The sequence below is a fragment of the Triturus cristatus genome, chromosome 5_2 (genome assembly GCF_964204655.1).
Source record: "Triturus cristatus chromosome 5_2, aTriCri1.1, whole genome shotgun sequence".
NCBI lineage: Eukaryota > Metazoa > Chordata > Amphibia > Caudata > Salamandridae > Triturus > Triturus cristatus.
Window position 1 is genome coordinate 995,067,629 of NC_140588.1, and position 24,136 is coordinate 995,091,764.

General features: G+C 44.4%; 1 protein-coding gene across 1 annotated transcript in view; it reads left to right on the forward strand.

Annotated features, from left to right (window-relative positions):
* SLC16A2 (solute carrier family 16 member 2) overlaps positions 1 to 24,136 on the forward strand; it is a 466,864-nt gene that overhangs the window by 386,982 nt on the left and 55,746 nt on the right. The window contains exon 5 of the mRNA XM_085608252.1: positions 15,615 to 15,843. Within this exon, the coding sequence (XP_085464378.1) occupies positions 15,615 to 15,843 (229 nt within the window). The remainder of the gene's footprint in view (positions 1 to 15,614; positions 15,844 to 24,136) is intronic.

The following is a 24,136-nucleotide window of genomic DNA, read 5'->3' on the forward strand; positions in this document are numbered from 1 at the left end:
TCTACAGCAGCCGCTACTGGGATGTATGCAAATTTTAGCTTTCCATGCGTATTCCTGCAGGTTGTCCGCGAGGCACAACAATTCAATGGGGTAAGTGTGACAGAAATGTGCATCAACACATTTTTGTTTCTTTTCTCTCCACCCGTAAACATTTGTCCTAGTCATGAAATCTCTTTACTTACACCCCGAAGAATATTGTGGGAAATTTCCATCACATTTACACACATTTTTTTGCTGTATATGTGTGTGAACGGCACAACTTTGAGGATTTTTTCTGCCATCCCTAACCATAATCCTGCTATCCTGTAGGTTTAAGCATGCAAGATTACTCAGTCATAGGTTTCATCCGTGGGCTGATTTTTTGAACATCTGAGGTAGATTTAGTTGCCCAAACAACTTAGAGAATAGGGCACATATTCATCAAGGGCTGTTGCATCAGACAGCAAGAGCCACAAAGCCAGAAGGCGGCTCTCGTCTGTGGCAAACCTTGCACTCTCAGGGTAAGAGTCCGCAATGGGATACGCTTGGTGCTCACACTCTCAGGGTAAAAGGCCGCAATGGGATTAGCTTGGCACTCGCACTCTCAGGGTAAGAGGCCGCAATGGGATATGCTTAGCGCTCGCACTCTCAGGGTAAAAGGCCGCAATGGGATTAGCTTGGCACTCACACTCTCAGGGTAAGAGGCCGCAATGGGATTTGGTTGGCGCTTGCACTCTCAGGGTAAGAGGCCGCAATGGGATATGCTTAGCGCTCGCACTCTCAGGGTAAGAGGCCGCAATGGGATATGGTTGGCACTCGCACTGTAAGAGGCCGCAATGGGATATGCTTAGCGCTCGCACTCTCAGGGTAATTGGCCGCAATGGGATATGCTTAGTGCTCACACTCTCAGGGTAAGAGGCCGCAATGGGATATGGTTGGTGCTCGCACTCTCATGGTAAGAGGCCGCAATGGGATATGGTTGGTGCTCACAATCTCATGGTAAGAGGCCGCAATGGGATATGCTTGGCGCTCGCACTCTCAGGGTAAGAGGCCGCAATGGGATATGCTTAGCGCTCGCACTCTCAGGGTAAGAGACCGCAATGGGATATGCTTGGCGCTCACACTCTCAGAGTAAGAGGCTGCAATGGGATATGCTTGGCGCTCACACTCTCAGGGTAAGCGGCCGCAATGGAATATGCTTGGCACTCGACAAATATCCATAAATAAATACATAAATGAATAACCATGTGGTTCATGTGGTACTGCCAGTACTTGATCTGTGTGAGATGCTGTATGTAATATCTCAAGCAAAGAACAATATTGTTAATAAATAACGTGAAGGGCCAACCATGTTTAATTAAAAAGTAATTACTGTATTAAACAAAAGAAAAACTAGATGGTAAGGACAAGACCGAGGTTAACGAATTGGATAACCGAAAATTGACTAAAACATAAAGCACAGGAAAATTGTCCTAATTACCTTAAGTGGGCACCATGAGGACAGCAGGGCATTGTGATGGTTCGGTGGAGGTGAGACAGCTAAGAGTTGGTGATGTCTGCAAGAAGCAGAAGTGGAAATTAATTTTGACTGCAAGTGAATCAAGTACAGGTTGTTAAAAGGGATATAGAATACAATATGTTGGGGACTGTAAACTCATCCTGCAGAAACCTCTTCCTTTACTCCAAAGGATACAGTGTTCATACCTAGTGGCATCCAAACCTTCCCCGAGGTGTTTGTACCATAAGAATCTAGGTGGCACTGAAGGACGCTGATGCAATGGAGCCCTTATGCCTCGTCTTTCTCCTCTCACTGCCAACCAGTTAGGGCAGTCCACTTCAAAGGATTTGAGCATTTACTGCCAGAACGCACCCACGAGCCCAAGTAGAGCTAAGGAGACACTGGGTCTAACCTGGGCCCTCCATTGAGACGGGCCAAGTGTGATCTGGCATATTGACTATCAAGTGTCCTAGCAGAGCCCCTGACCACAGATGAAGATGGCAGCTGCCTCCTGATATTGCCGGGCCTCTCGAATGCCTTTGATACAGTTCACCATACCACCCTCATACGCACCGGTGAGTCGTGAATGGAATTCATCGCTAATGTCCTTCACTGGTTCACCTTCTACCTCTCCGGCTATACCAGTTTGTTCAAATGGGTGTTTCCTGGTCCAAATCATCCTTATCACCTGCAGAGTAACCCAGCGTTCCATACTGTCCCCTGTCCTCTTTAGCCTCTACAAGGAGCCACTTGGTGCTCTATTCACTGATAACAGCATCAATATTTACCAGTATAGCGATGGTACACACCTCTACTTGAAAGTCTCCTCTGTCCCAAACATCCAACACCTCAAACACTGCCTGCACATAGTCTAGACAGAATTCCTGTTATTTGCCAAGAACAACAAAAAGAAACAGTACAGATCTGGCTCAATGACGTGAACCTTGATGCATTCAAACCTGGATTTTCACTGAATGCTAAGTCACTTGGATTCAACCTGAACGCCAACCTCAGCCTCAAGGAACACATTGCTTAAAAAAAGCAAAGACAGCCTGGTACCAGCTCTCCCTTCTAAAGAAGTGAAGACTGCTGTTGAAATTCTCGTACTTTTGCATCTGGGTGATAGTAACACCTTTCCACATAGCTTCCCTGGCTTCACAATGGCACCCCTTTAGGGCACATACATGCCGCAGCAGGCCGCACCCAGGGCCTGGAGAAATATGATCACATCACTCTACACTGATCAAACTCCATTGGCTCCCCTTGCAGACCTGCACCATCTTCAAAACCGGTTTCTTCACTTACAGAGCCATAACAACAGCACCCCAGCTTATGCTGAAGACAGACTGACCATCTCTGGTGATTCTCTACACACACACACAGCTATTACACCATCAGACTGAAGACTAAGAAGTGGTGAAAATAAAAACAAGCATTTGGGACCTTATATGTATTTAGCTATGCAGCTCATAAGCCTGGGTGCTGAAACATCTACTGTTCTTTAACATGGAGGGAAAGAAAGTAAGCACAAAACTGCATGGCACGCCAGGTATGGGGACACATGGGGAGAAATATTGCCTTTCAGCAGGAAATGGTATAGTCCAGATCTCTGCTTTTAATATAAAAGCAGGGCCTTCGGTGGTCATATCACTGAAAATACAAGATTTGAAAAAATATTATTGCCTACGGGTGCTCGTGGAATACAATTTCTAAGGACTGGAATCTAGAGAATGCTAAAGTGATTCTGGTATTTTACTGACCTCTGCTGGTCGTTTTCTATCAAGAAAGTTAAATAGAGGCAGTTGACAGAAAAATTTTAAAAAAGATAGTCCCTCATCAGAAAGCAATTTTGGTATTTTACTGACCTCTGCTGGTCGTTTTCTATGAAAACAGTTAAATAGAGGCAGTTGAACAGAAAAAAAGTCCCTAAGCGGAAGCAGACAAGTCCTAGGGGTGATCTCCAGAGCCCGCACAGTACATACACATATAAGTATATACTAAAGTATATACTAAAGTATATACAAGAGGTCTCGAATGCTCGACCTAAAAATTAACAAGGCAGCAGGCCTTGCCCACCTATGCACCCAAGAGATGTACCTCTTTAAAGAATGCTTCACAATGCATTAACACAGTCCAGCTACTGAACCTATTGCTTTTAACTTCATGCTTGTTTTTGACTCTGTACAGTGCTGCATACCTTATGGCTAGGTTCACGCCATAGACTTACCATATATACACACATACATAGAGCTGTCTCATCTTCATGGTTTCAGCTTCATGAGCTGAATTTTTTTTTCTTCATCGTTCATGCAGTGGCGTACCAAAATGTGCTGGGACCCGCCTTCACATGCATGGAGCTGGCCCCCCACGCTCCTGACCCAGTCAGGAGCTCTCAGGCTTGCCCCTGCACACTGCCGGAGAGGGCCACGTGGGGACTGCGGGGACTATTGTTACACCACTGTATTCATGGCTTTCACGTAGTCATTATCCTTACAAACTTGTTTAACTCAGCCAGCTTTGACAAAGAGCACACGCTTTATCTGGGCCAACTATTAAGACTTCTAAATAATCTGCAATTGCTACAAAATGTGATCATACGTAGCACAAACTAGCACAACTCCTGCTGCAGCAACACATTTTGGTCCCAAAGCGTCCCTATAACCTGCATTGTCCCCCCAGTGTTCCATAGTGTTCCCTGTCCTCTTCAGTCTCTACATGCAGCCTCTGGGTGCTGTATTCTCAGATAACAGGAACAACACTCACCTGTGTGCCGATGGTACACAACTCTACTTGAAACTTTTCTCTGTTTCAAACAATCAACACCTCAAGTCCGCAAGTGGAGCCAATGGAGTTCTATCAGTTTAGAGTGATGTGATCATACTTCTGCAGGCCCTAGGTGAGACATGCTGAGGCACGTACGACGCCCTTAAGGGGTGCCATTTTGAAGCTAGGGAAGCTATATGGAAAGGTGTTTCTATCATCCAGACGCAAGAGTACGAGAATTTGAACAGCAGTTCTGAAGTCACTCCCCCGAAGTAATGGCTTCACTTTCTTTAGAAGAGAGAGCTGGTACCAGGCTGCCTCTGTTTTGTGTTCCTTGAGGCTTAGTATCCTTGCATCTCACCGGCTTTTTTACAGAACTGGTCTTCGATTGACTGTTAATGTAAAGAAACTGCTAATGAAATGAAAGTAAGGCAGGGCTACATGAATCAGTGTAAATCAGTAAGGCAACAGTACTGATGTAGAGCAAAAGACAATTGATCGATTTACACTGCTTCGATTGACTGTTGCCATGAAAATGTGTCTGGGAAACTGGACTTTCTCATTTCTGGCCTGTAACGTGTGGAGTATCTCCTCAATGCAAGCACTTTGGAATCATCTGGAATTTAGTAAAGCAACTAAAACTTACCACCTTACTTGCTTTGATTACATTATTGCTTTGATTGGCTTATGGCTCAATTACTTATGTTTTCTTGTGCCATGAAACATCCTGCTGCTTTTAATACACTCACAAATACTGGTTCCTGGTGTTTAATCTGTGTTGCATTCACGCTGATCGTTGTGTGAGTTTTTACATTGCTGTGGACTGTAACTCCCTGCTGATTTTTTTATGCTGCTCAAAACCTGTCCTGAAGAATCGCTTTTAGCCCTACAGCACTTTTTAACTGGAGCCAAAGACGCCCCCCACTGACACAGTTACCACAATATCTTTTTGCATCTCTCATCACTTGACGCATCCGCTAAAGCGAGAGACCACCTAGATGTCCACCTCGCTAGTAGATTAGTGTCTGAGCTGCAGTTTTCCATTAAAAACGTTCAAAGACCTCAGACTACCAGATATGTGTTGTTTCATAATAGCATTTCACATTCTCCTTTTCAGGTAATATTATTATTAATCTATCTGCAGTGACCGCAGTCATTATAGCACTCTAGAAAATAAGTGTCACCATATCATCATTACAATCCATGCCAATATCAGATTTCCATATCAACCTGAATTTCCTATTCCAAGAAGGCTCGCTTTATCCCTATTTTCCTCAGTTTAGAGACGCGGTGTAACTCTTATTGCTCTACTCCTGCTAGCATTGTGACGCGACAGACTGAAATAGGTTTTGGATCATTTAGTAATGTACTAGTCATATCCTTCCGTGAGGGCTTCCGCAGATGGTTTTGGAGCCAGGGCAGCATCCAGAGCGTTGCAAGTGGACATCTTAGCTCGTGACATTTACACGGCTGGGATCTCTTAAGCAATGTAAACTCTGAAACAGATTACTGATGCTGAGGTTGTTCTGACTGGCCTGCACTGTACTCTTCCAGTTGTACATGCGATTGGCCGTATGCCACACAAGGTTGAGGAACATAAGGGTGCGGAATGTAAGCAAGTTTAGTTGTCGATCTAGTAGCGTAAATCTTCAGAACTCATCGTCACCAATGACCATAACGATCCAATTCCCTATATTGCGTATTCAGACTGGTCCTCACTGAACGGCTGTATATGATTTAGAGCAAGACACAGATATACATGCAGGGGCATACAGTGCAGGCACCACATATAAAGAGCTCTGCCCTGTACTTCTGTTATGCTTTTAGAGTTGATATGACTGTAACATGTTCTAGGATGTGGATCCTCGCCGCCGCCCCTCAACCCTTCTAATACACTAACCTCACGTGTGGTGGATCCTGCTCCACCGAGCTCTGGATCTGTGGATCCCTCTGCCAGGCATTTATGGCTTTATCGACACAATCCTCATCAACACGATGATCATAATCAAGCCTTCTCATGATGACAAACTCCTGACAATACTTTCACTCGGCCCAACAAATATTCTGGAGATTGTTAGAAAAATGTAAACAGCAGAGCAATTGTTGACCCTGGCAGGCCAACAATGAAGTGACCAAAGGGGAAAGTCCTGAGAAGTGAAAATGTGATGGAAATTTGAAGGCCAATGAAATAAACACCCCATTACTCTTTATTGCTTTTTCAGGAATGTAAAAGGAAGGAAGTTCTAGTTTGCAAGAGAGGAGTTGGATGTGGCTGACATGTTTTGTTTTGACCAGAGTATCTAATCCGGCTTGTTTGCGGAGCTTTTGTTGTTATTGGGCCCCGCTCAATAATGCTTTCCATGGCTATCTGTAGTCATATTCCCTCTGAGAACATTTGGGAAACAGCTGCGATAAATAATTGAACTCAAGAGGACATAATGAACCGCAAGCAAGTTTAGGGCTTTAAAAGTGAATTTCACTGGCTGGGTCCAAACCTCGGAAACTTGGCGAATTGTCCATGTCTGCAAACTCCAGAGGTTTCTAGGTTTTATTCAGCTGCTCATTATAGGTCAGAAAAATCTGCAATCTTTGAGAAGAATGCAGCAAAAGCAAGATTGCATCAATTTATGTAACCAAGAATGTGAGTTGTTCCTGTATTGTGGTAGAACCTATCCGATACCACAAACCGCAGTTCTGGGTGGCTACTCGCCTTCCCAATACAGTAATGAGTAAATTAAATGCAGTCTTTGGCTCAGTCTCCAGAGCAGAGAGTCTAATAGTGGTGGACAGAGGTAAGCTGACAACTAAAATCTGCCTTGGAAAATGTTTTTGGCATCAACCCAACTTTACACTGGTGCAGTGAGGTGCAGTGAGGAAGTGTTTATTATTATTCAAATTGCAACACAGTTTTACACATGTTTTCCTACACAGTCTTTGGCTTTGGTCTCATCTGTGAATCCATGAAAATTTCCAAATTTCAAGGGGTTGTGACAGTACCTGGGAGCACTAATTCTCAATCAATCAATCAGGTGTTTGTTAAGTGCAACTACTCACCCGTAAGGGTCTCAAGGCGCTGGGGAGGGAGGGGTGGTCACAGGTTCCAGTCCATCAAGGAGGGGGTCTGTCGAAGAGCCAGGTTTTGAGGTTTCTTGCGAAGATGGGGAGCGATATCTTTCTGAGGTGGAGCGAAAGGGCGTTCCAGGCCTTGGCCGCGAGGAAGGAGAAGGAGCGGCGTCCTGATCTGGTCTTTCTGGTGCGGGGGACTGCGGCATAGGAAAGCTGAGCTGAGCTGATCGTAGGGTCCTTTGGGGTGCGCGGAATTTGAGTCGACTGTTCAGGTATGCTGGTCTGGTGTAGTGGAGTGCCTTGTGAGCGTGGGTTAGCGTCTTGAAGGTGACTCTAGCTTCTATGGGGAGCCAGTGGAGTGTGCGCAGGTGCTGGGATATGTGGCAGTGTCTTGGCAGGTTGAAGACCAGTCTTGCGGCGGCGTTTTGGATGTTCTGGAACTTGCGGGTGAGGTTTTTGTTTTTTCCGGCGTAGAGTGCGTTTCCGTAGTCGAGTCTGTTGGTGACCAGGGCATGAGTGACGGTCTTTCTGTGTTCGAGGGGGATCCCTTTGAAAGTCTTACGTAAGAGGCGGAGGGTGTGGAAGCAGGAGGATGAGACAGAGTTGGTCTGACGGTCCATTTTGAGCTCTGAGTCCAGGATGATTCCCAGGTTGCGCGCGTGGACCGTGGGGGTAGGCGGGCTTCCAAGGGCAGGGGGCCACCAGGTATTGTTCCAGACATCGGAGTTTGGGCCCATGATGAGTACTTACGTTTTGTTGGTGTTTAGTTGTAGGCAGCTGTTTTTCATCCATTTGGCGACGGCTTCCATGCCTTTTCGAAAGTTGTGTCTCGCGGTGTTGGGTTCGTTGGATGGGGAGAGGATGAGTTGGGTGTCATCTGCGTATGACACAATGTTGAGTCCCTAGGTTCTGACGATGGGGGTGAGCGGTGCCAGGTAGACGTTGAAGAGCTTAGGGCTGAGGGAGGACCCCTGGGGGACTCTGCAGGTGGTAGGTGTAGGGTCTGAGAGGAAAGGGGGGAGTCTGACCCGCTGCGTTCTGCCAGAGAGGAAGGAGCGGATCCAGTCGAGGGCCTTGTCTTGGATCCCTGCATTATGGAGTCTGAGTATTAGGGTGTGGTGAGAGACTGTGTCGAATGCCGCAGAGAGCAGCAGCAGCAGCAAAACTTTTAAGTGCATAAAAGAGAAGCTTATGCCTCTCACTCAGTCTCGCTTTCAGGGATATTCGTAGGTCTTCTCAGCCCGTCCAGACCTGAAAGGTGCAGCTCCGTCCTCCAGCCCTCAGCTGACCATCCTTATAAGCCATAGTGCCTGCCTGCATGGTAGTGGGGCAGATAGACTACTGACCCTTTCCAACGTCAATTCTTTCCATTGCAAACTCTTAAATAATGGATATGGTTGTAAATTGTCCCATACTAATTCTGCTGTCATCATTGCATGTGTTAAAACATTCCCGAAGAAATTGCTCCACTGATTGTCATGTGGTACCCTGCAATCAGATCTTCAGCTGTTCATAATGTATGGCTGATGCCTAATTCAGCTAATTAGGGCCTGGTAATCTTTTGTCGGTATGATTGTAGGGACTAGTGAACATATAATAGTTCCACCAAAGCATTATAGTAGTAGACAATGTAAATCAAATACGAAAATGCTGCATTTTCATTGGCTCCAAAATTGTCAATATCAGTCATGGAAAATCATAGCCAGAAGCCGAGACCAGCATCATCACATTCGCAACGCGTAAATCACTAGCCTTTTTTAAAAAGACACTGTGACTGAAGATTCTCTGAAGATTGAATACATTGGGTGCATAACAAATGACCGCCATTATTATATCAATTAAAGGAAAATAAAATGGCAGACAAAAAATATTTTGCTTACATTCTCTATTTCATCCTTTAACTCATTTGAACACATTATTAGGAGGCATTAATTTATTGTGCCTATATGGGAAGGGGATGAGACCCACTGCTGGCTGAGTAATATAGATTAGTGTGTATATAGAGACTAAGCACATACTTACGAGCAATGTGATTGGAAAGAGCAGTGCCAGAAAGTAGGATATTTATTTGTGAAAGGGATGCCCTGAATAACCTAATCAGCTCACAGATACATTTTTCAGGGAAACTCCACTCAACCCCTGGTAACTGCGGCAAAAGCAAGTCCCCAGAGAAATGTGTGTTAAATTCAAGGAGTAACAAAACTTTTTAAGTCAAGAAAACAACACAATAGCATTCCTAAACCAATGTATAACTATAGAGGCAAGTTCAATGGGCAAACAGACACTAAAAAGATCAAAATCTGATAAGGGGTGAAAGAAAAAGTAAAATACCAATGTCAGTGTCCAGTTTTCTGGTTACTGGGACAAAGGTGTGATTTCAGGCCGACCTCAATGGAGCGGAGGTCAGGCAAGTCAAGGGGATCAGGAAGAGACCTGCTTCCTGGTGTTTCTTCTTCATCTGCTGTGTGATGGTGTCCTGGATGCAAGTGTGGCAAGGGCCTCCTGAGATGAGCGGTGGTGCTGGTTGCTATGGCTTTGTAATTGATTTTTTTTTTTGTAAATATGTTTATTAACAATCAAGATCATACGAATACATGACAAGCAGTAATCGACCCTTGCTGAAAACATCCAACTGGACAATTGCCCTAGTATAACCATGCTCACTGTACCCCGTTGACAGGCTCTCTAAATAAACGCTCCCCCTTCCAACTTTACAATAAAGTCTCTAGCAAATCCACCAGCGGATCAGTTTGCAAGGCCACATTTACAGTCATATAAACAATGGAGCTTCCGTTCAACAGGTTCAGCGCATAATCAGTACGACTAATCCTAAACTGATCAACGAACCCTAAGTACAACCCAGCCCCCCCCCCCCTCTCCCCCCACCTCCTCCGGCATATGGCTTTGTAATTGATGCTGTTGGTTTTGAAGATGGGGTGCTGGCAAGGGGAGACAATGGAGTTCTATCAGGATAGTGTTGATGGGGTCAGATTTCTTCAGGATCTGGATGAGACAGGCTGTGGCATGCAGGATGCCCTTAAGGGGTGCCAGAGTGGAGTCCGTAATGCCATGGAGCTGCGTATTGCCACCATCGAGATGCAAGCGCTTGAACAGCAGTTCAGACGTCATTTTCTTGAAGAAACACTGGCACCAGGCCATTGTTTTTGTAGCTATTCAAGTGCCTACATTTGGTTATTTTGAGGGACCTGGTGCCACTAACTCCATTCTACATGTGACTGCCCCCAAATTGTCCCCAATTTGCTTCTGTACTATTGTGTATTCATTTGAGCTCAGAGGCACATTTCTGGCAGTCTTAGGACTAGCCAGATGTTTTATATGTGCGGACTAGTCCACATAACAGTTTTGCGGGGGGAACTGACAAAAACAGATGTTAGGGAGACTCTTCAAATATAAGGCAGAAGCCACGGAGGGAGAAGAGGGTAGTCTCTTCGTTTACATGTGTTTGACGCTGTAACATTCCCTATTAAGATTGTTTTTGAACCATAGCTAGAGCTTTTATAAAACTGTATGGCCCCTCATCTGACTTAGACACTCATAGGGAGTGGCCAGGGAATACCATGCTGGTGTTCTGGCACCCAAGATTTCAGATTTCGCAGGATCTGTAATACCGAGGTGCAAGAATATATTGATATTCCTTGTTTTGCCCTGGGAAATTCTCTGTTAACCAGTGGTTGTTCACAGATTAGGCAGCTGTGCAAAGCAAGCGGCCTCCCTCATGACTCCATTATCAAGGAACTGGAGCTTGAAATTAGCTCTAGAGTTTAGGAGGGATATTGGCAGGCCCCAGGAAATGACTCTGAAAATGAGAAAAACAATAATGTTTGTACGTCACTGTAGGTCGATAGTACATGATTGGAAAAATATTGAATCACTACATCGCCTGTTACTGTATATCTACTCATCTCCACATCTACATAACGAGATTTACTCCACAATGTAGGGGGTTTAGGTCGATTCAGTGGATGCAATATTTTTGTCATGCAATATATCGCACGCGATTTGGTGATGTAAAAAATTATAACCCCAGCCTCTTTGAGACCTATTCTCAGTGCAGTAGGATGGACTTGCATATGGAGAAAGACGGTGGGAAAAACTCAAAATCTTGAAGAGCAAAGGCCGACTAACCTCCAAACCAAAAGGTGGTTTGATAAGTAAATGACTTATAAGAAATTGTCTCATATAGAGATCACAAGAGCTTGAAATGATGTCCCTGAGACCCCAAAGCAGCAGCTCATATAGCCTAGGAGCCCTGCCCAGACCACTGGTCCTACTAACCTTAAATTACATGCACCACCACTCCAACTAAAGAAGTACTTACTGATAGGATCTATCCAGATCACTTTAAAGCTTTGTATCTAGGTGCACTGTGAAGAGGCACTTTCCACTGAAGCTTTTTCTTTCCTCTGCTTGATGACCAAGACCCTATCTGGCCTTGTGGAGTCCTTGGCACATGATGTCTTAGATCCAGGATGCTGGTAAAGTTTGCTATCCAGAAAAGAATCCGGGTCTGAAGGTACCTTTGTTCATCGGGACTAACCCAGTAAATATATATAACAACATTCAATCACAAATCAACCTGGTAACACTGAAAACTCTGACAGAGGCTGTCAATTCTTCTGTCATTTTATTGATCCCCTTTTCTTGCAGTCAGGCCCAAAATAATGGTTGCTCCTTTCAGGTACATTTCAATATTAAAACACATTTTCCTTCACTTCTTTTATCACTTTTCCTCAACTTCTTTTGTAGGAACTAGATCATTCACCTCTCTTTTTAAGAATTTAAATCAATTCATACGTGGTGTTGCTTGTTTTAGTTGGTAACTCTTGCACTCTCCAGCATCACTCTCAATATAAAGTCTTGAGCTCCACTGCATTTAAGGAGTGTTTGCTCTGCTTCAGTGGTTTGAGGGGCTTAATCATAGAATGTACAAACATATCTAGTCTCTCTCCATCATATTATTTGATTGCATGGAAGAGAAGCACATGTTTACATCTTGTTCTAGAGAGGTCATCTCCAGGTCCTTTGCATCGTACTCATCTGTATACACCACTTAAGATCAGGCAGAGGAGCGGTGAGTGACTGAACTCCTAGGCCATGGAAAGGTTGGCAGGAGGTATGCGGGAAACCAAGATGGGACGGCAGAGAGGCCAAAGAGAAAGAAATGATGGAAAGGTAGACTGAGAAAAGGCACAGGGAATCTTGTGGAACAGAAGAAGCCTAGGAGTAAAGTGATTTGACCGAGAGGAAAGAAAGAAGTTAGAAGATCAGACTGTGTGAGACATATTTGCAGAGAGCTGAAGGAAAGAAGGAAAAAAAGCCAGGGGAACTAAAAGCACTTGAGAATTTGGCGAATATTTTGTCAGAGGAGCAGTATTGAAAATAAGATCTAAAGCACAGTTGCCTAAAATTGGTTCATGAGGGTGTCATCTTATATTCTGAAGATAAGCATCAAGGACTGTCCTTGTAATCGCTGCGTTCAATATTAGATATAATCTAAACCTGGTTTTGCTGCGGATCTAATGGACCAACATTTTGGCACTGCTGCCCTAAATGAAGATTTGTGAATGGGAAGAGGTGGGGCTAAGGAGATATTATAGTTATTGTTAAAGAGATCTGTCTGGAGTGTTGTGTGTGGGGGGTACAACGTTGATAATAACTGCTGGCTGAAGATAATGTGAGACAATACAGTACAAACAAGAAACCTGAAATCAAAAAAGAGATTTGGATGAAAGAGACTAAAAAGCATATAGGTGCCGATTCCGATCCTGTAATTGTTTTTCCCGTACGACTCGTATCCGTATTTTTTTACGTACGAGTCGTACAAGTCCCGTACAAACGGCGAAGTACGATTCGTACTGTAAAAATACATACGAATCGTATCGGGAAAAGTCTACGAAACGTCCCCAGACAGTTTTACGTACGAGTCGTAAAACTGTAGTCCGAGCGCACAAGTCCGATCCGTACCAGCGTCCCGAATACGCAAGCGTATGGAAAACATCCCGTACGGAGCGAACTTTGTACGACCCCTACCCCGAGTACACTTGGGCCCGGGGTACGAGTCGTACGCCCCCCCCACCCCACCCGTGCATGTCCGCGCCATACCCCCAACCCAGAACCTGCGCATGTCCGCGCCGTACCCCCTACCCCAGCACCCGCGCATGTCCGCGCCGTACACCTCCCCGTATGTACGCGCCGTACACCCCCTCGTATGTACGCGCCGTACCCCAAGTGTACCCAAACCCTCGCGTATGTATGGCCTGTACATACGTGAGGGTTGGGGTACGCTTGGGGTACGGCCCGTACATACGCGAGGGTTGGGGTACGCTTGGGGTACGGCGCGTACTTACGGGGGGTGTACGGCGCGGACATGCACGTTTGCTGGGGTGGGGGGTACGGCACGGACATACGGGGGGCGGGGCGTACATAGGTGGGGGGACAGCGCGGACCCCCTTATCGTCATGCCTCGCCGCATACTTGGCTTTTCCGGCAGTTTTTGGCTCATGTACAAAATGAGCCGTACGGACTGCTGTGGGTACGAATCGTACTTGCCGGTCCGTACAATGCAGCCTAACTCCGTACGGATGTCGCGTTCGCGCTGTCCCGGATCACATTTGTACGTGTTTTTTAGCCGTACGGTCTTTTCTACGAATCGTACGTAAATAGGATTTCCGTGCGAATCGTACTTGCTAGTTTGTACGGGTTATTTACCGGGTACGAGTCGTACGGAGAAAACGCTCCGTACGACGATTCGTACCCGGTTTTTACAGGATCGGAATCGGCACCATAGTGGTAAATTCATCTGGTATGTTAATTGGTTAAGTTACCTAATTCTGAAAATCGGAGAGCTGCAGTTGTGTCTCCGGGTGGATCCATACAACCTATAATCTTTCTGAGATTTGAAAAAAGTTTCAATGGCTTGACCATGGTTAAGCTTGTTGTTATCATAGAACCTTGAGATGGGGCTTCTTTCTCCTGTAGCAAGATGTGGAAAGAATTAATACACTGATGGTATACAAGAAAATTATTCTAAATGCAGAACTCATAGCAAACTAGGGTAGTGAGGGGTTGTGGAAAAAAACAGTAGGTGTAGAAGCCTGGAGTATTGAAGACTAATAGAGTAGATTGTACCAATTGGAAATGCAGTGTGCGACTGTGGGCAGAGACGTTTGTGGGTGATGACTGATTTTATACTTGAAATTCAATGCTCCTGCAACAGCTGGAGTGTAGAAACCACTGGAAATGCAGTAACTAACTACATATTTGGGTCCCTGTCACATCACAATGCACTGTGAAGGGGGCCCAAAGAGCCTGCAATTTTGAGAATCAGACTTTACCATATGTGCTGATCACGTTGTGCTGCTTAATTGTCTAGAGTATTTCTCAATATCGGGACAGGGATATGGATCGATAAAGTATATGTAGGCTTGTCACTTTCCCATGATACTTTGTGCTGGAATTATTTGTGGCAGTCAGTCTGTGCTTTGTGTGTATGTCGGCTGCCCGCAGGAGACATGATAAGTTGGAAAGGATTTGCATTGAAGATGCTAGCAGTTTATTCCTTATAAATTTCAGTAATTAACCATATGTTTGTTATGAATGCCATGCGTGCAATATCGCAATAGAAACAGCTCCCATGTTCTATTTTTTTGCCAAGAATACAAACAAGCCAGATCCCGTTGGTTAAAGCAACTTATCAAACATCTGGGCTCTGGGAGGTGCAATGAGCTTTATAGAATTCTTTAATCTGAAACTCAATTACCCATTGTTTTCTCTGTAGCCCGCTTTTTGTTCTCTATATGGTGCACTCGCAATGCGATCCTTGAAAAGGCTCTCTTAATAGTCTGAGCTGTTTTGTAATGAACTATAGCCTATTGATCAAACTCCTTTTACTCCTGTCCAATCAATTTTAACACGATTTGCCTGTACTTTTAGAAAGGCTGGGACCTCTTTTATTTTTGGAATGCATTTATCGTTACTTTTTTGTACTTTGCATTTTGAGATGATGCACCTATGATGCACTTATGGCTATTCTTTGCACTTTTGCATGTTGAGATGATGGCCAAACTGAGTCTTTTGTTTTTTTTGTATTCTTATGATCCTATCTGTGGGTGTTGTGATGAAGATTCCGCTTTTTGTAAAATGTGATGATTGTTTTTACATATGTTTTTATATTTTTATTGTGCTTTTATGGCAGTATGCCGAAATAAAGTTTTCAAATGGAATGGAATGGTTATGAATGCCAACACCTGGCTTCTCTCACAGTTTGAATTTCCATCTTGTTTTCCAGGTCGCTGCCTTTACGTTGCTCGGACTCATGAGCATGATGATACCCCTGTGCCGAGTGTTCGCCGCCCTGGTTGTCGTCTGCCTTTTCCTTGGACTTTGTGATGGATTCTTCATCAGCATCATGGGCCCAATTGCCTTTGAGCTGGTTGGCCCCGCCCAGGCATCACAGGCCATTGGTTTCCTCCTAGGCCTAATGGCAATACCTATGACAGCTGGCCCACCAATAGCAGGTCAGTTTCTCATCCTCAAATACAAAGTATTTAAAAGGATGGTTGTTTTTTGATTTCTGTATTATTCCTTATTTGGAGCAAGTCATTTTTGCAACATGCCTGTTTGCATTCATGTATACATTGATGGGTGCAAATACACCTCAGCACAAATAACATTTGCTCTGAGACTCAGGTGTTATTTGCGCCAAATCTACTCTTGAGCAGAAATAAATGGGGCATAAGATGTAGAAATAGTGTAAACACCATTTCTGCATTTGGTATTACCCCTAACACAATTTGTTCGGGAAATTACTAACCCACAGAAGCTGCTGGTGGTAAGAGCAGGTGATATTTGCACTTGTGTCCTAGAAGCAAGTGCTATACGGGTGCAAATAATATTTGTTCCTGGAGTTCGGCACGTATGCCAGGGTCTAAATTGCAAATCTTTGTGGTATCTCCGTGCTGAGTGCTAAATGGTTCCATGGAATTTGCCTAATGCTTAACGGTAAGAGATTTGTTTTTCTTTACTGCCATTTTTATTGGTTGCTAGTTCTATCTGCTAGTATGTTCCCTACCCCCGTTATCTTTTCAATGGCCTCCATACATGCTTCTGAATGTTCGGTTTTCTTGGCCACCTCCTAACCTTTAATTGGGGGGGTGGGGGTGGGCATTTAACCGACGTTCCTTTCAGACCTTATCACTGCTGCATGGAATCAGTCCCTTATCTTCTCATTGGCGGTGGGACCAAATTTACACGATGAGGCTGGCTTCCGTAAAGCTGTGACATACCCTTCTACACTTTCCACTTCTCTTTGAACGCGCTACGCAAAGTGATGTCTTTCTAGGTGCATTCTCATTGTAGGTAAATAATGTTTATTCAGGTTCAGTAGAGATATCTCATATTCATTTTAGGCATTCGCTTGGTTGGTTTTCTGATCAGGCAGATGTTCAAACACTTCCTGTCCCTTCCTCCACGAAGCAGTGGATGAGCAAAGATGTCTTCCTCTCTGCTGGGAGACTAGTCCTGCAGACTCTTGCATAGTAGCTGAAGAACTTCTACTTGTTCCTCTTGATAGAAGTTTCCTCAGTGCTGTCAGGAAAAAGACGGTAGAGTCACATTCAGCACGGTTACAACAGATGTGGAAATGCTACACACAGTCCAGACCTTTACACGTGCTAACCCGCGATCAAAGTATGCAAAACTGGAATACCAACCCACATTTGGACTAGTATATGTATGGACAATTATGCAACACCCAACACCAAGAATGTCCCCACCACAGACTCACAAATCACTGGGTATGTTGTGATCACCCACTCCTCCGTTTACTCATAAGTATGTATGTATATGTGTATGTATGTATTTATGCATGTATGCAGTAGTTGGATATTGCAAATCAAGCCAAAAGTCATCCATACATGTAACAGTACAAGTAGTCGTTTTAAAATTGGCTTCTGCTGCTAGAAATATTGAAGTAAAATTGCCAGTATCCGATTCCAGCATTCAATTTGTTACTCAACTACCTCCTGTCTCAGTAACCCTTTCTAATGTTTTAACAACAAATGTGTGCAAAATCCTAGCAGGTTAGAAGTCTGCACCAGTACTTGTCATAATACTAATTCCTGGATGCCTTTTAATGATAACCAGTACCTTAAAATGCTCTAGGACCTCGTGTATTCTTGCCCTTAGTGCAAGGAGCTACCAGAAGGATTTTTCCAATTCATTATGGGGATCTAACCTCCAGCCATACTATTGAGGGCTGGTCACAAGAATTTTATTCATGGCCCTCCCACTGATGGCTCACGTCATTTTACCTTTACGTAGGCGTCTGTGACACCTGCTCAGGTGCTCACGCAGACAATTAGCAAGATGAGGGCTGCATGTCACCAGTGACAAGAAGGCTCCAACATAAGGATGTAATAGATTCCTGTCTTAAAAATATCCACTTTCAGGGAGTGACAGACTTGAGTACTGGAGGGAGGTCCAGATTGCTGGTGACAACTGGCTCAATTCAAGTCTATAAATTCCAGTGCACCTTTCTTATGTTCTGGAATACATGGCTTTAAGAAAATACCACACCTGCATTTTATTTTTTTTCTCAAATTTTTATTTTCTCCTCTTGTTTTTTCCTTGCTAGGGTATCACCACAAATGTGCCTAGTTGAGCATGGAATACATTATATAAATAAGTGATGATTGACAATTATACCTAAAAAACATCAATTCATAACATTCTGTAAACCTTAGGTCTATCTCTTGTAAATCCAACAGTGGATGTGTAATAACCTCCTGATGCTCAACTAACAAAACAAGCATTGGTAATGCATCGGTTTTGCCTATGAAATTAATAAAGAGCTGTTTTCATCAATCATCGTCTGGGAGAAGGAAAGATCTCCCTGACAGATAACCTGGGAGTAAGGAGGATGTGGCACAGTGGCCAGAGCTGCTGACTTGAAAGCTGGGGAGCCTGGTTCGAGTCTCTGCGGCATCCTGCGAGTCTATACAAATCAATTAATCTCTCTGGGCGATACGTTGTTACATAAATATGCTGCAATAGTAAAAGGCAAAACGTTTTGAAAATATAGTTCCACCAAAGCAGATTATAACAGTATTTCAGTGGCAGGAAACTCATAAGAGAAGCAGACGAGGAACAAGTATTGGTAAATGCAGGAAAATATGCTACAGCCAATAAAAATTGAGGAAAGGTAAGTGACACGCACAGGAACCAATGAGAAGCCAGGACAGAGAGGAGGCGGGATGCAAGTCCCTTTTAAGTTTATATTAAAAACAACAATAGATTTCTCAAGCACAGCAAAACCTAAAACCGAGTTTCTTTCTAATAAAAATGCAGATATGACTCAGTAGGATGGGACAAATTGAAACTTGACGGTCTCTCCTTGACACTCTGGTGATAGAATCTTCGGGTTTACTAGTTGATAATATGCTATGACTATCCTCACACACATTTCCCTCTATTTCATAGACAACATTTAGAGCCTTCTATTTGCAAGTCAACTGAGAATAACAGCACATTATCTCTCTACTGGACTATGAAATGCCATGTTGTTCGGCATCCAACAGACATCCATTGCCCCATTCAAAGACATCTTTTCACTCAACAGTCAAACGCATCTTGTCAAAAACAAATTCAATGATAATTCTCAAATTCTAAACAACTTACATTGATTACCCAAGAAGCTAGGAGCAAATTGCATTCAAGGCCATTCACTCACCTTTGCTCCATCTTCAAATCTCATTCCTGGCTCCTTCTTGATAATCTATGGTGCGCGCTCGGTTCCTTTGTTCTACCTGCTTACTTATTCTGTGGTTGGGCTATGCAGGGCGCTGACTGCACCTGCGGATATGCTGGGATATGTCAGCATGAAGGTCCTGATGTTTGTAGTTTGGGCCACCGTAGAGGCTTGTTGGCTTTGCTGGATCTGTTTTATTGTTTCTGGCTGGTACCCGCATGTAACCAAGGCTGAAGCTGTTATACCTATGGGCTGTTGCAAACTCTGCTATGGGGTTTGCTTTACTGTTGCTGGCATCTCTTCCTACATGTTCTGGGATCATGGGAAAGAGTGGGGTAAGGTTGCAGAGCTTTGCCTGCTGCATGTCCTCCTCCCCTCAGCCATGAGTTACTGGGATAGTTGGGAAGACACTTTGGGTTCTGGAGTGGTAGTAGTTCCTCAGTCTTCCTAGACTACTCCAACTGCCTTTCCCCATCCTAGGCTGTGGCCTTCTGAAAATGTGCAAGCTTCCTGCTCATCACATGCACAACAAGCGAAATGCTCTTTCTGCAGTTTGTTAACATCACTTAATTGAGCTGTTTATGTCATTTGTTTAGTCTCCTCTCCTCATGAGGCAGCAATAGAGACCTTTATTTAAACATTTTATGCACATTTCATTTTAGGATTGTTAGCTCCCCCTGATTCTTTTTAATAATATCAAAATAATGTCAGATTCTGTTCAGGAGGCCATGAAACAGCAGGGGGCTTTACCAACGCTTCAAATGAAGTGAAACGTGTTTGAGAGAGAGGCTATGGAGAGATGAGGGGCACTCTTGCAGGGTGGTAGTGAGAGAATTCGAGAAGGAGGTCATATGGAGGGGGCAAGAACGATTGTCGCGCCAGGCGCCACCAGCTCAAAGGTCTGTCCTGCTGTCATCTGCCAATGCTTGCAACGCAAAGCGTTGTTAAAGGCTCTGAGGTTGTGCATATTCCCAGATGTGACGTCACTGGAGGCACAGCTGTGCTGAGCGCAGTATAATTGTATGACTTCGTGGGTAGTTCGTATGTGCTCGACACTCCTCGCCTGTCTCCCTGAGCCTGCACTGCAGCTTCAGCCTGGGCAATTCAAGCATGTTTACAAAAGGGAAAGCATTGTAGGTGGTTTAGGGGATCTTTCCGATTTCCCTTTTCAGGAATGACAGAGTGTTTGGAAAGTGGACGTTTGGCTACTGTTTTGTTTTCTAGTCCCTTATAAACTCGTGTGAGGCAGGCGAACATCTGGGACTATTAAAGGAGAGCTTATGAACTTTCTTATTAAATGCATATGTGCTCGTTTCCAGGTTTTAAATATGACTTACAAGTTTTGCTTGAATTGAAATCCAGATGTTCTAAAGTTTTAGTACTCTGGGTGACTGGAAGGGCCTCGCACGTCATGCCTAGTGTGTTTCTCAACAAGCAGGCAAACATTTCAGCCAGGTGGCTCAGTGAGTTCATGATTACCACTAATGTTTGCTGTAATTGCTTAAATTAGAGGACCAACGCAGCCCTTCATTCTACAGAGGTAGGTAAATTGTTTACCAATACACTAGGTAATAGTATTATTTGAAGCTTAAGGAAAGGCAGGAGGCCCCCTGACGGCTGTATCAAACATTGCAATTGCTGGAGGCTGGTGAAGAAGAAAGACTATTGTGGGCTGGTGGAAAATGTGATTGACACCTTCTTCAAACAATGGCTGAAAGAAACTGACCGAAACAAACCTATGTCTGGAGCCGGAGGAAGACCCTCAGTGTGTGTGTTTTTTGCTTCAATGCCAAAACACAAGTTATTAGACAATAATCACCCCCATACCATAATTCTCAGTTCTCCCTCATTTGTAGGGTGCAGACCTCCTTGCCTCCTTGTACTAGGTTTCAATCATAACCAGGTAAAGGTCTCCTCTAGACCTCCCTGGGAGCACCTTCACTGACACATTCCCTAACCTTCAAAGACCTTTCATCTGCTGCATTTCAATGCCCGCCCCAATATCCTCTCGCTTTACCTTCCATGGACAATCCAAGTCTTGCGAGCTGTGTCCTGCCATTATACAGAGGATTGTGTTTGCACCACCTGAGCCTGGCTGTGGTTGGCTCTCCTCTTCGGCTGCAGCTGGAGGCAGGAGGAGGCAGCGCCATGCCCAGGCCCAGGCGAATCCCTGTGGAACTAGGGCTCTGGGACTCAAGGGCTGAGCTGTCTCCAGAGCCATGGGACAGACAAGCTCCTGTATTCAGTGGGCGTCAGAAGGTGCAGTGCAGGAATACAAGGGGACATGTGGAAACGCAGGTGGTTCTAAGAATGACACACCACCTATGTGTGCTTCTTGAGAGAGAGTATCTTGGGACCAGGCGGGTGGAACTGAGACTCCTCCTCTGACTAGACCTTTTCTCGCTAAGGTACAGACCGGGTTGGGGGTCAACACTCGCACTACCTCACCCGATCCTGTGACATGTCAGGACAAGATGGAGTAACAGGAAGGGCAACAAGTAAGGCCCTCCCTCCTCCTTTAGGAAAGAATCCACAGCGCCATGCCAAAGCAGACTGCAATGTATGACTATGGCCTGGCATGCTTCTGTGGGTATCGGGAGAACTTTATCAAGCTGTGCCCTACCATATCCCCACATATGTGTACTGGGGGGCTCTGCTCCAAGCTGAGGTGGTTCTGAAGGGGTGAGGTAGACAGCAGCTGTTTCTGTTTAGTAAATAGTGCAGGGACCTGCTGCACTAGTCGTTAAGTATAAACAACTGTCAAAAAAGTGGTAGGGCAGAGTTCAGATGCCCATGTGGAGGTACCGCCACGCTACAGTATGTAACCTCCAGTGGAAGAGAGTATAGCATTGTTGGCTCAGAGCATCCGGATGCATCCTCTAGGGAGATCTCTGTTGATAATTTTTCTTACATTTTTGTGTGTTTTCTCCTACTCCAATGCTTTTTTCTTTGGAGGTTGTGCCACATTGAGGGTGATGTGCTCAGCATCTGTTTTGCCGCCTTACCCTTACCTGTACTGGTTCCAACTTGCAGCTGTGCACTTATGCTGCTTTTGTGGCAAGTTGATGTTTATGCATGGAGCTCAACAAGGAATAACACACTAACTCCTAAACATTTTAGACCAGCCTCACTAAGGCCTCAGATGGTGTCCTGGAGGACACTGTGTTTGATTGATGAGGATGGAAATACGGGACAAGAGGTCTCCATGGACACTTCCTCTTTCCACAGAAAAGCAGTTGTTGTCAATGTAGCATTTCCTAGAAACAATGTCTAATGCCTCAGTAATACATACTCTAGGGTCAGAGCACATACATGCAAACATCTGTATATGACATAAGAGGATAATACTTTGCAAGGTAGTATTCTTCCACACAACCTCTATTAGTGCTCTGAAACAAGCCTTATTCTTTTTAGCTGTACTGCGAAGGACGTCTCCATGCATGTCACTTATAGTAGTGAAGCAAGTGGGTGAACACTTCATTCCATGACATCAAGGGCAGAGTTTCCTGTCTAAGGGTTTTCATCTGCAAATAATTATAATCAGATGTGTTAGTCTAACTAGGCCAAGGGATAGAAATTAAGACTACAATACCCAGAATGCATTAGGTTGTCAAATGAAAGCCCTGAATTGGAAACAGTGCACTTAATGACATGGAATCAGGATGTCAGTCTAACAAAGTGCCTTAATGTTATGTGTGCCTCTATTTGCTATTTCTGAGTTTTAGGCAGCAGAACTCTGAATGCTGCCCTTTTGAAGCCCATCATTATAATGGAAAAAAGGGAAACTACAATTCCCCAGTACACCAGGGAGATGAGCTATACTTCACACTTATGTTGACTTTACACCAGTTTAAACAGTGTGCTGATTTGTGTTGTTACACATTGTTGGAATGAGCTTTGGCAAAGGCGTAGCATATGAGAGGCATGTGCTTATGCACACATGCATAAGATCTTTCCTACCCCATTTGTCCCGTAAGATGTTACTAACAGCCGCCTTCCCACCCCTTACTATGTTCATGATTGTTAATCGTCCTTCAGATCGGTGCTCTGCTTAGCGGTGCCAATCCATACATGGAATACATGTATGCTCCACCATGCTCCCCTAGATTGGCACAGTGTGGCACAGTATTAGACCCCGTGAGATGCCCCAACACTACAAAGGCCATGGGTATTCTTTGAACATCAACATCTTGGCCATCGCAGTGTATTGGTGGTGCATGAAATCATGATGAGCACCCTCAAATGCCCCCCATTGTGGAAAGACCATGATTATATTTTCAACATCAGGACCCCCTCACCCCCATCTTTAGTGTGGTGTGGTAAATTGCTATTCAGAAGCAAGAAAGTACACACATAAGGCTGTTGCTAGAAGAGATGTCTCTGGTTTGCCTCCATTGCTTGCTAGCACTCTCTCTGTGCACATGTGGCCACCATGGACCCTCTCAGCTGATTCCCTGGAGTCAGGAGTATCAAACATCTTTGGTGTGATCTAGAAGTATCAGGGTAAGCTGCTGCAGAAAGGGTTGACAGAGTCTAACATTCAAAATGCACGCTTTTCATTTGTTGTAAGCGGTCCGATCATTACATATAAATAGGTATAATTACTTTCCAGTCATACCTAAATATTGAGTTCACGTTACTGCGTTCAAGGTATCTATCCCATATGTTTGTAGTATTCCTTAGTAGGTCATTAGGAAATTGCATATGTACACTATCCCGAGATGGCTTCAACATGCTATCTGGTAGCATAAACCTGCTCAAGCATGTCATCCATGTTTTGAATATTCTTGACCATGGAATCCAGAAGCTCAAACCTGCCTGGACATGTAATGTGCAATCTCAATACTGCTGGACCATAGTGTGTAACCTCACGCCTGCTTCCTTCAACTAGTAATCCACTCTCTCATTACTGTTCGAACATGTAATCCAGTAGCTCAAGCATGGAAGAACATGTAATTCACTATCGCAGGACTGGTTGGACATGTAATCCAGTAGCTCACACCTCCTTGAACAAGTAATCCACTGTCTCTTTGCTGATTGAACTTGTGATCCCATAGGTCAAT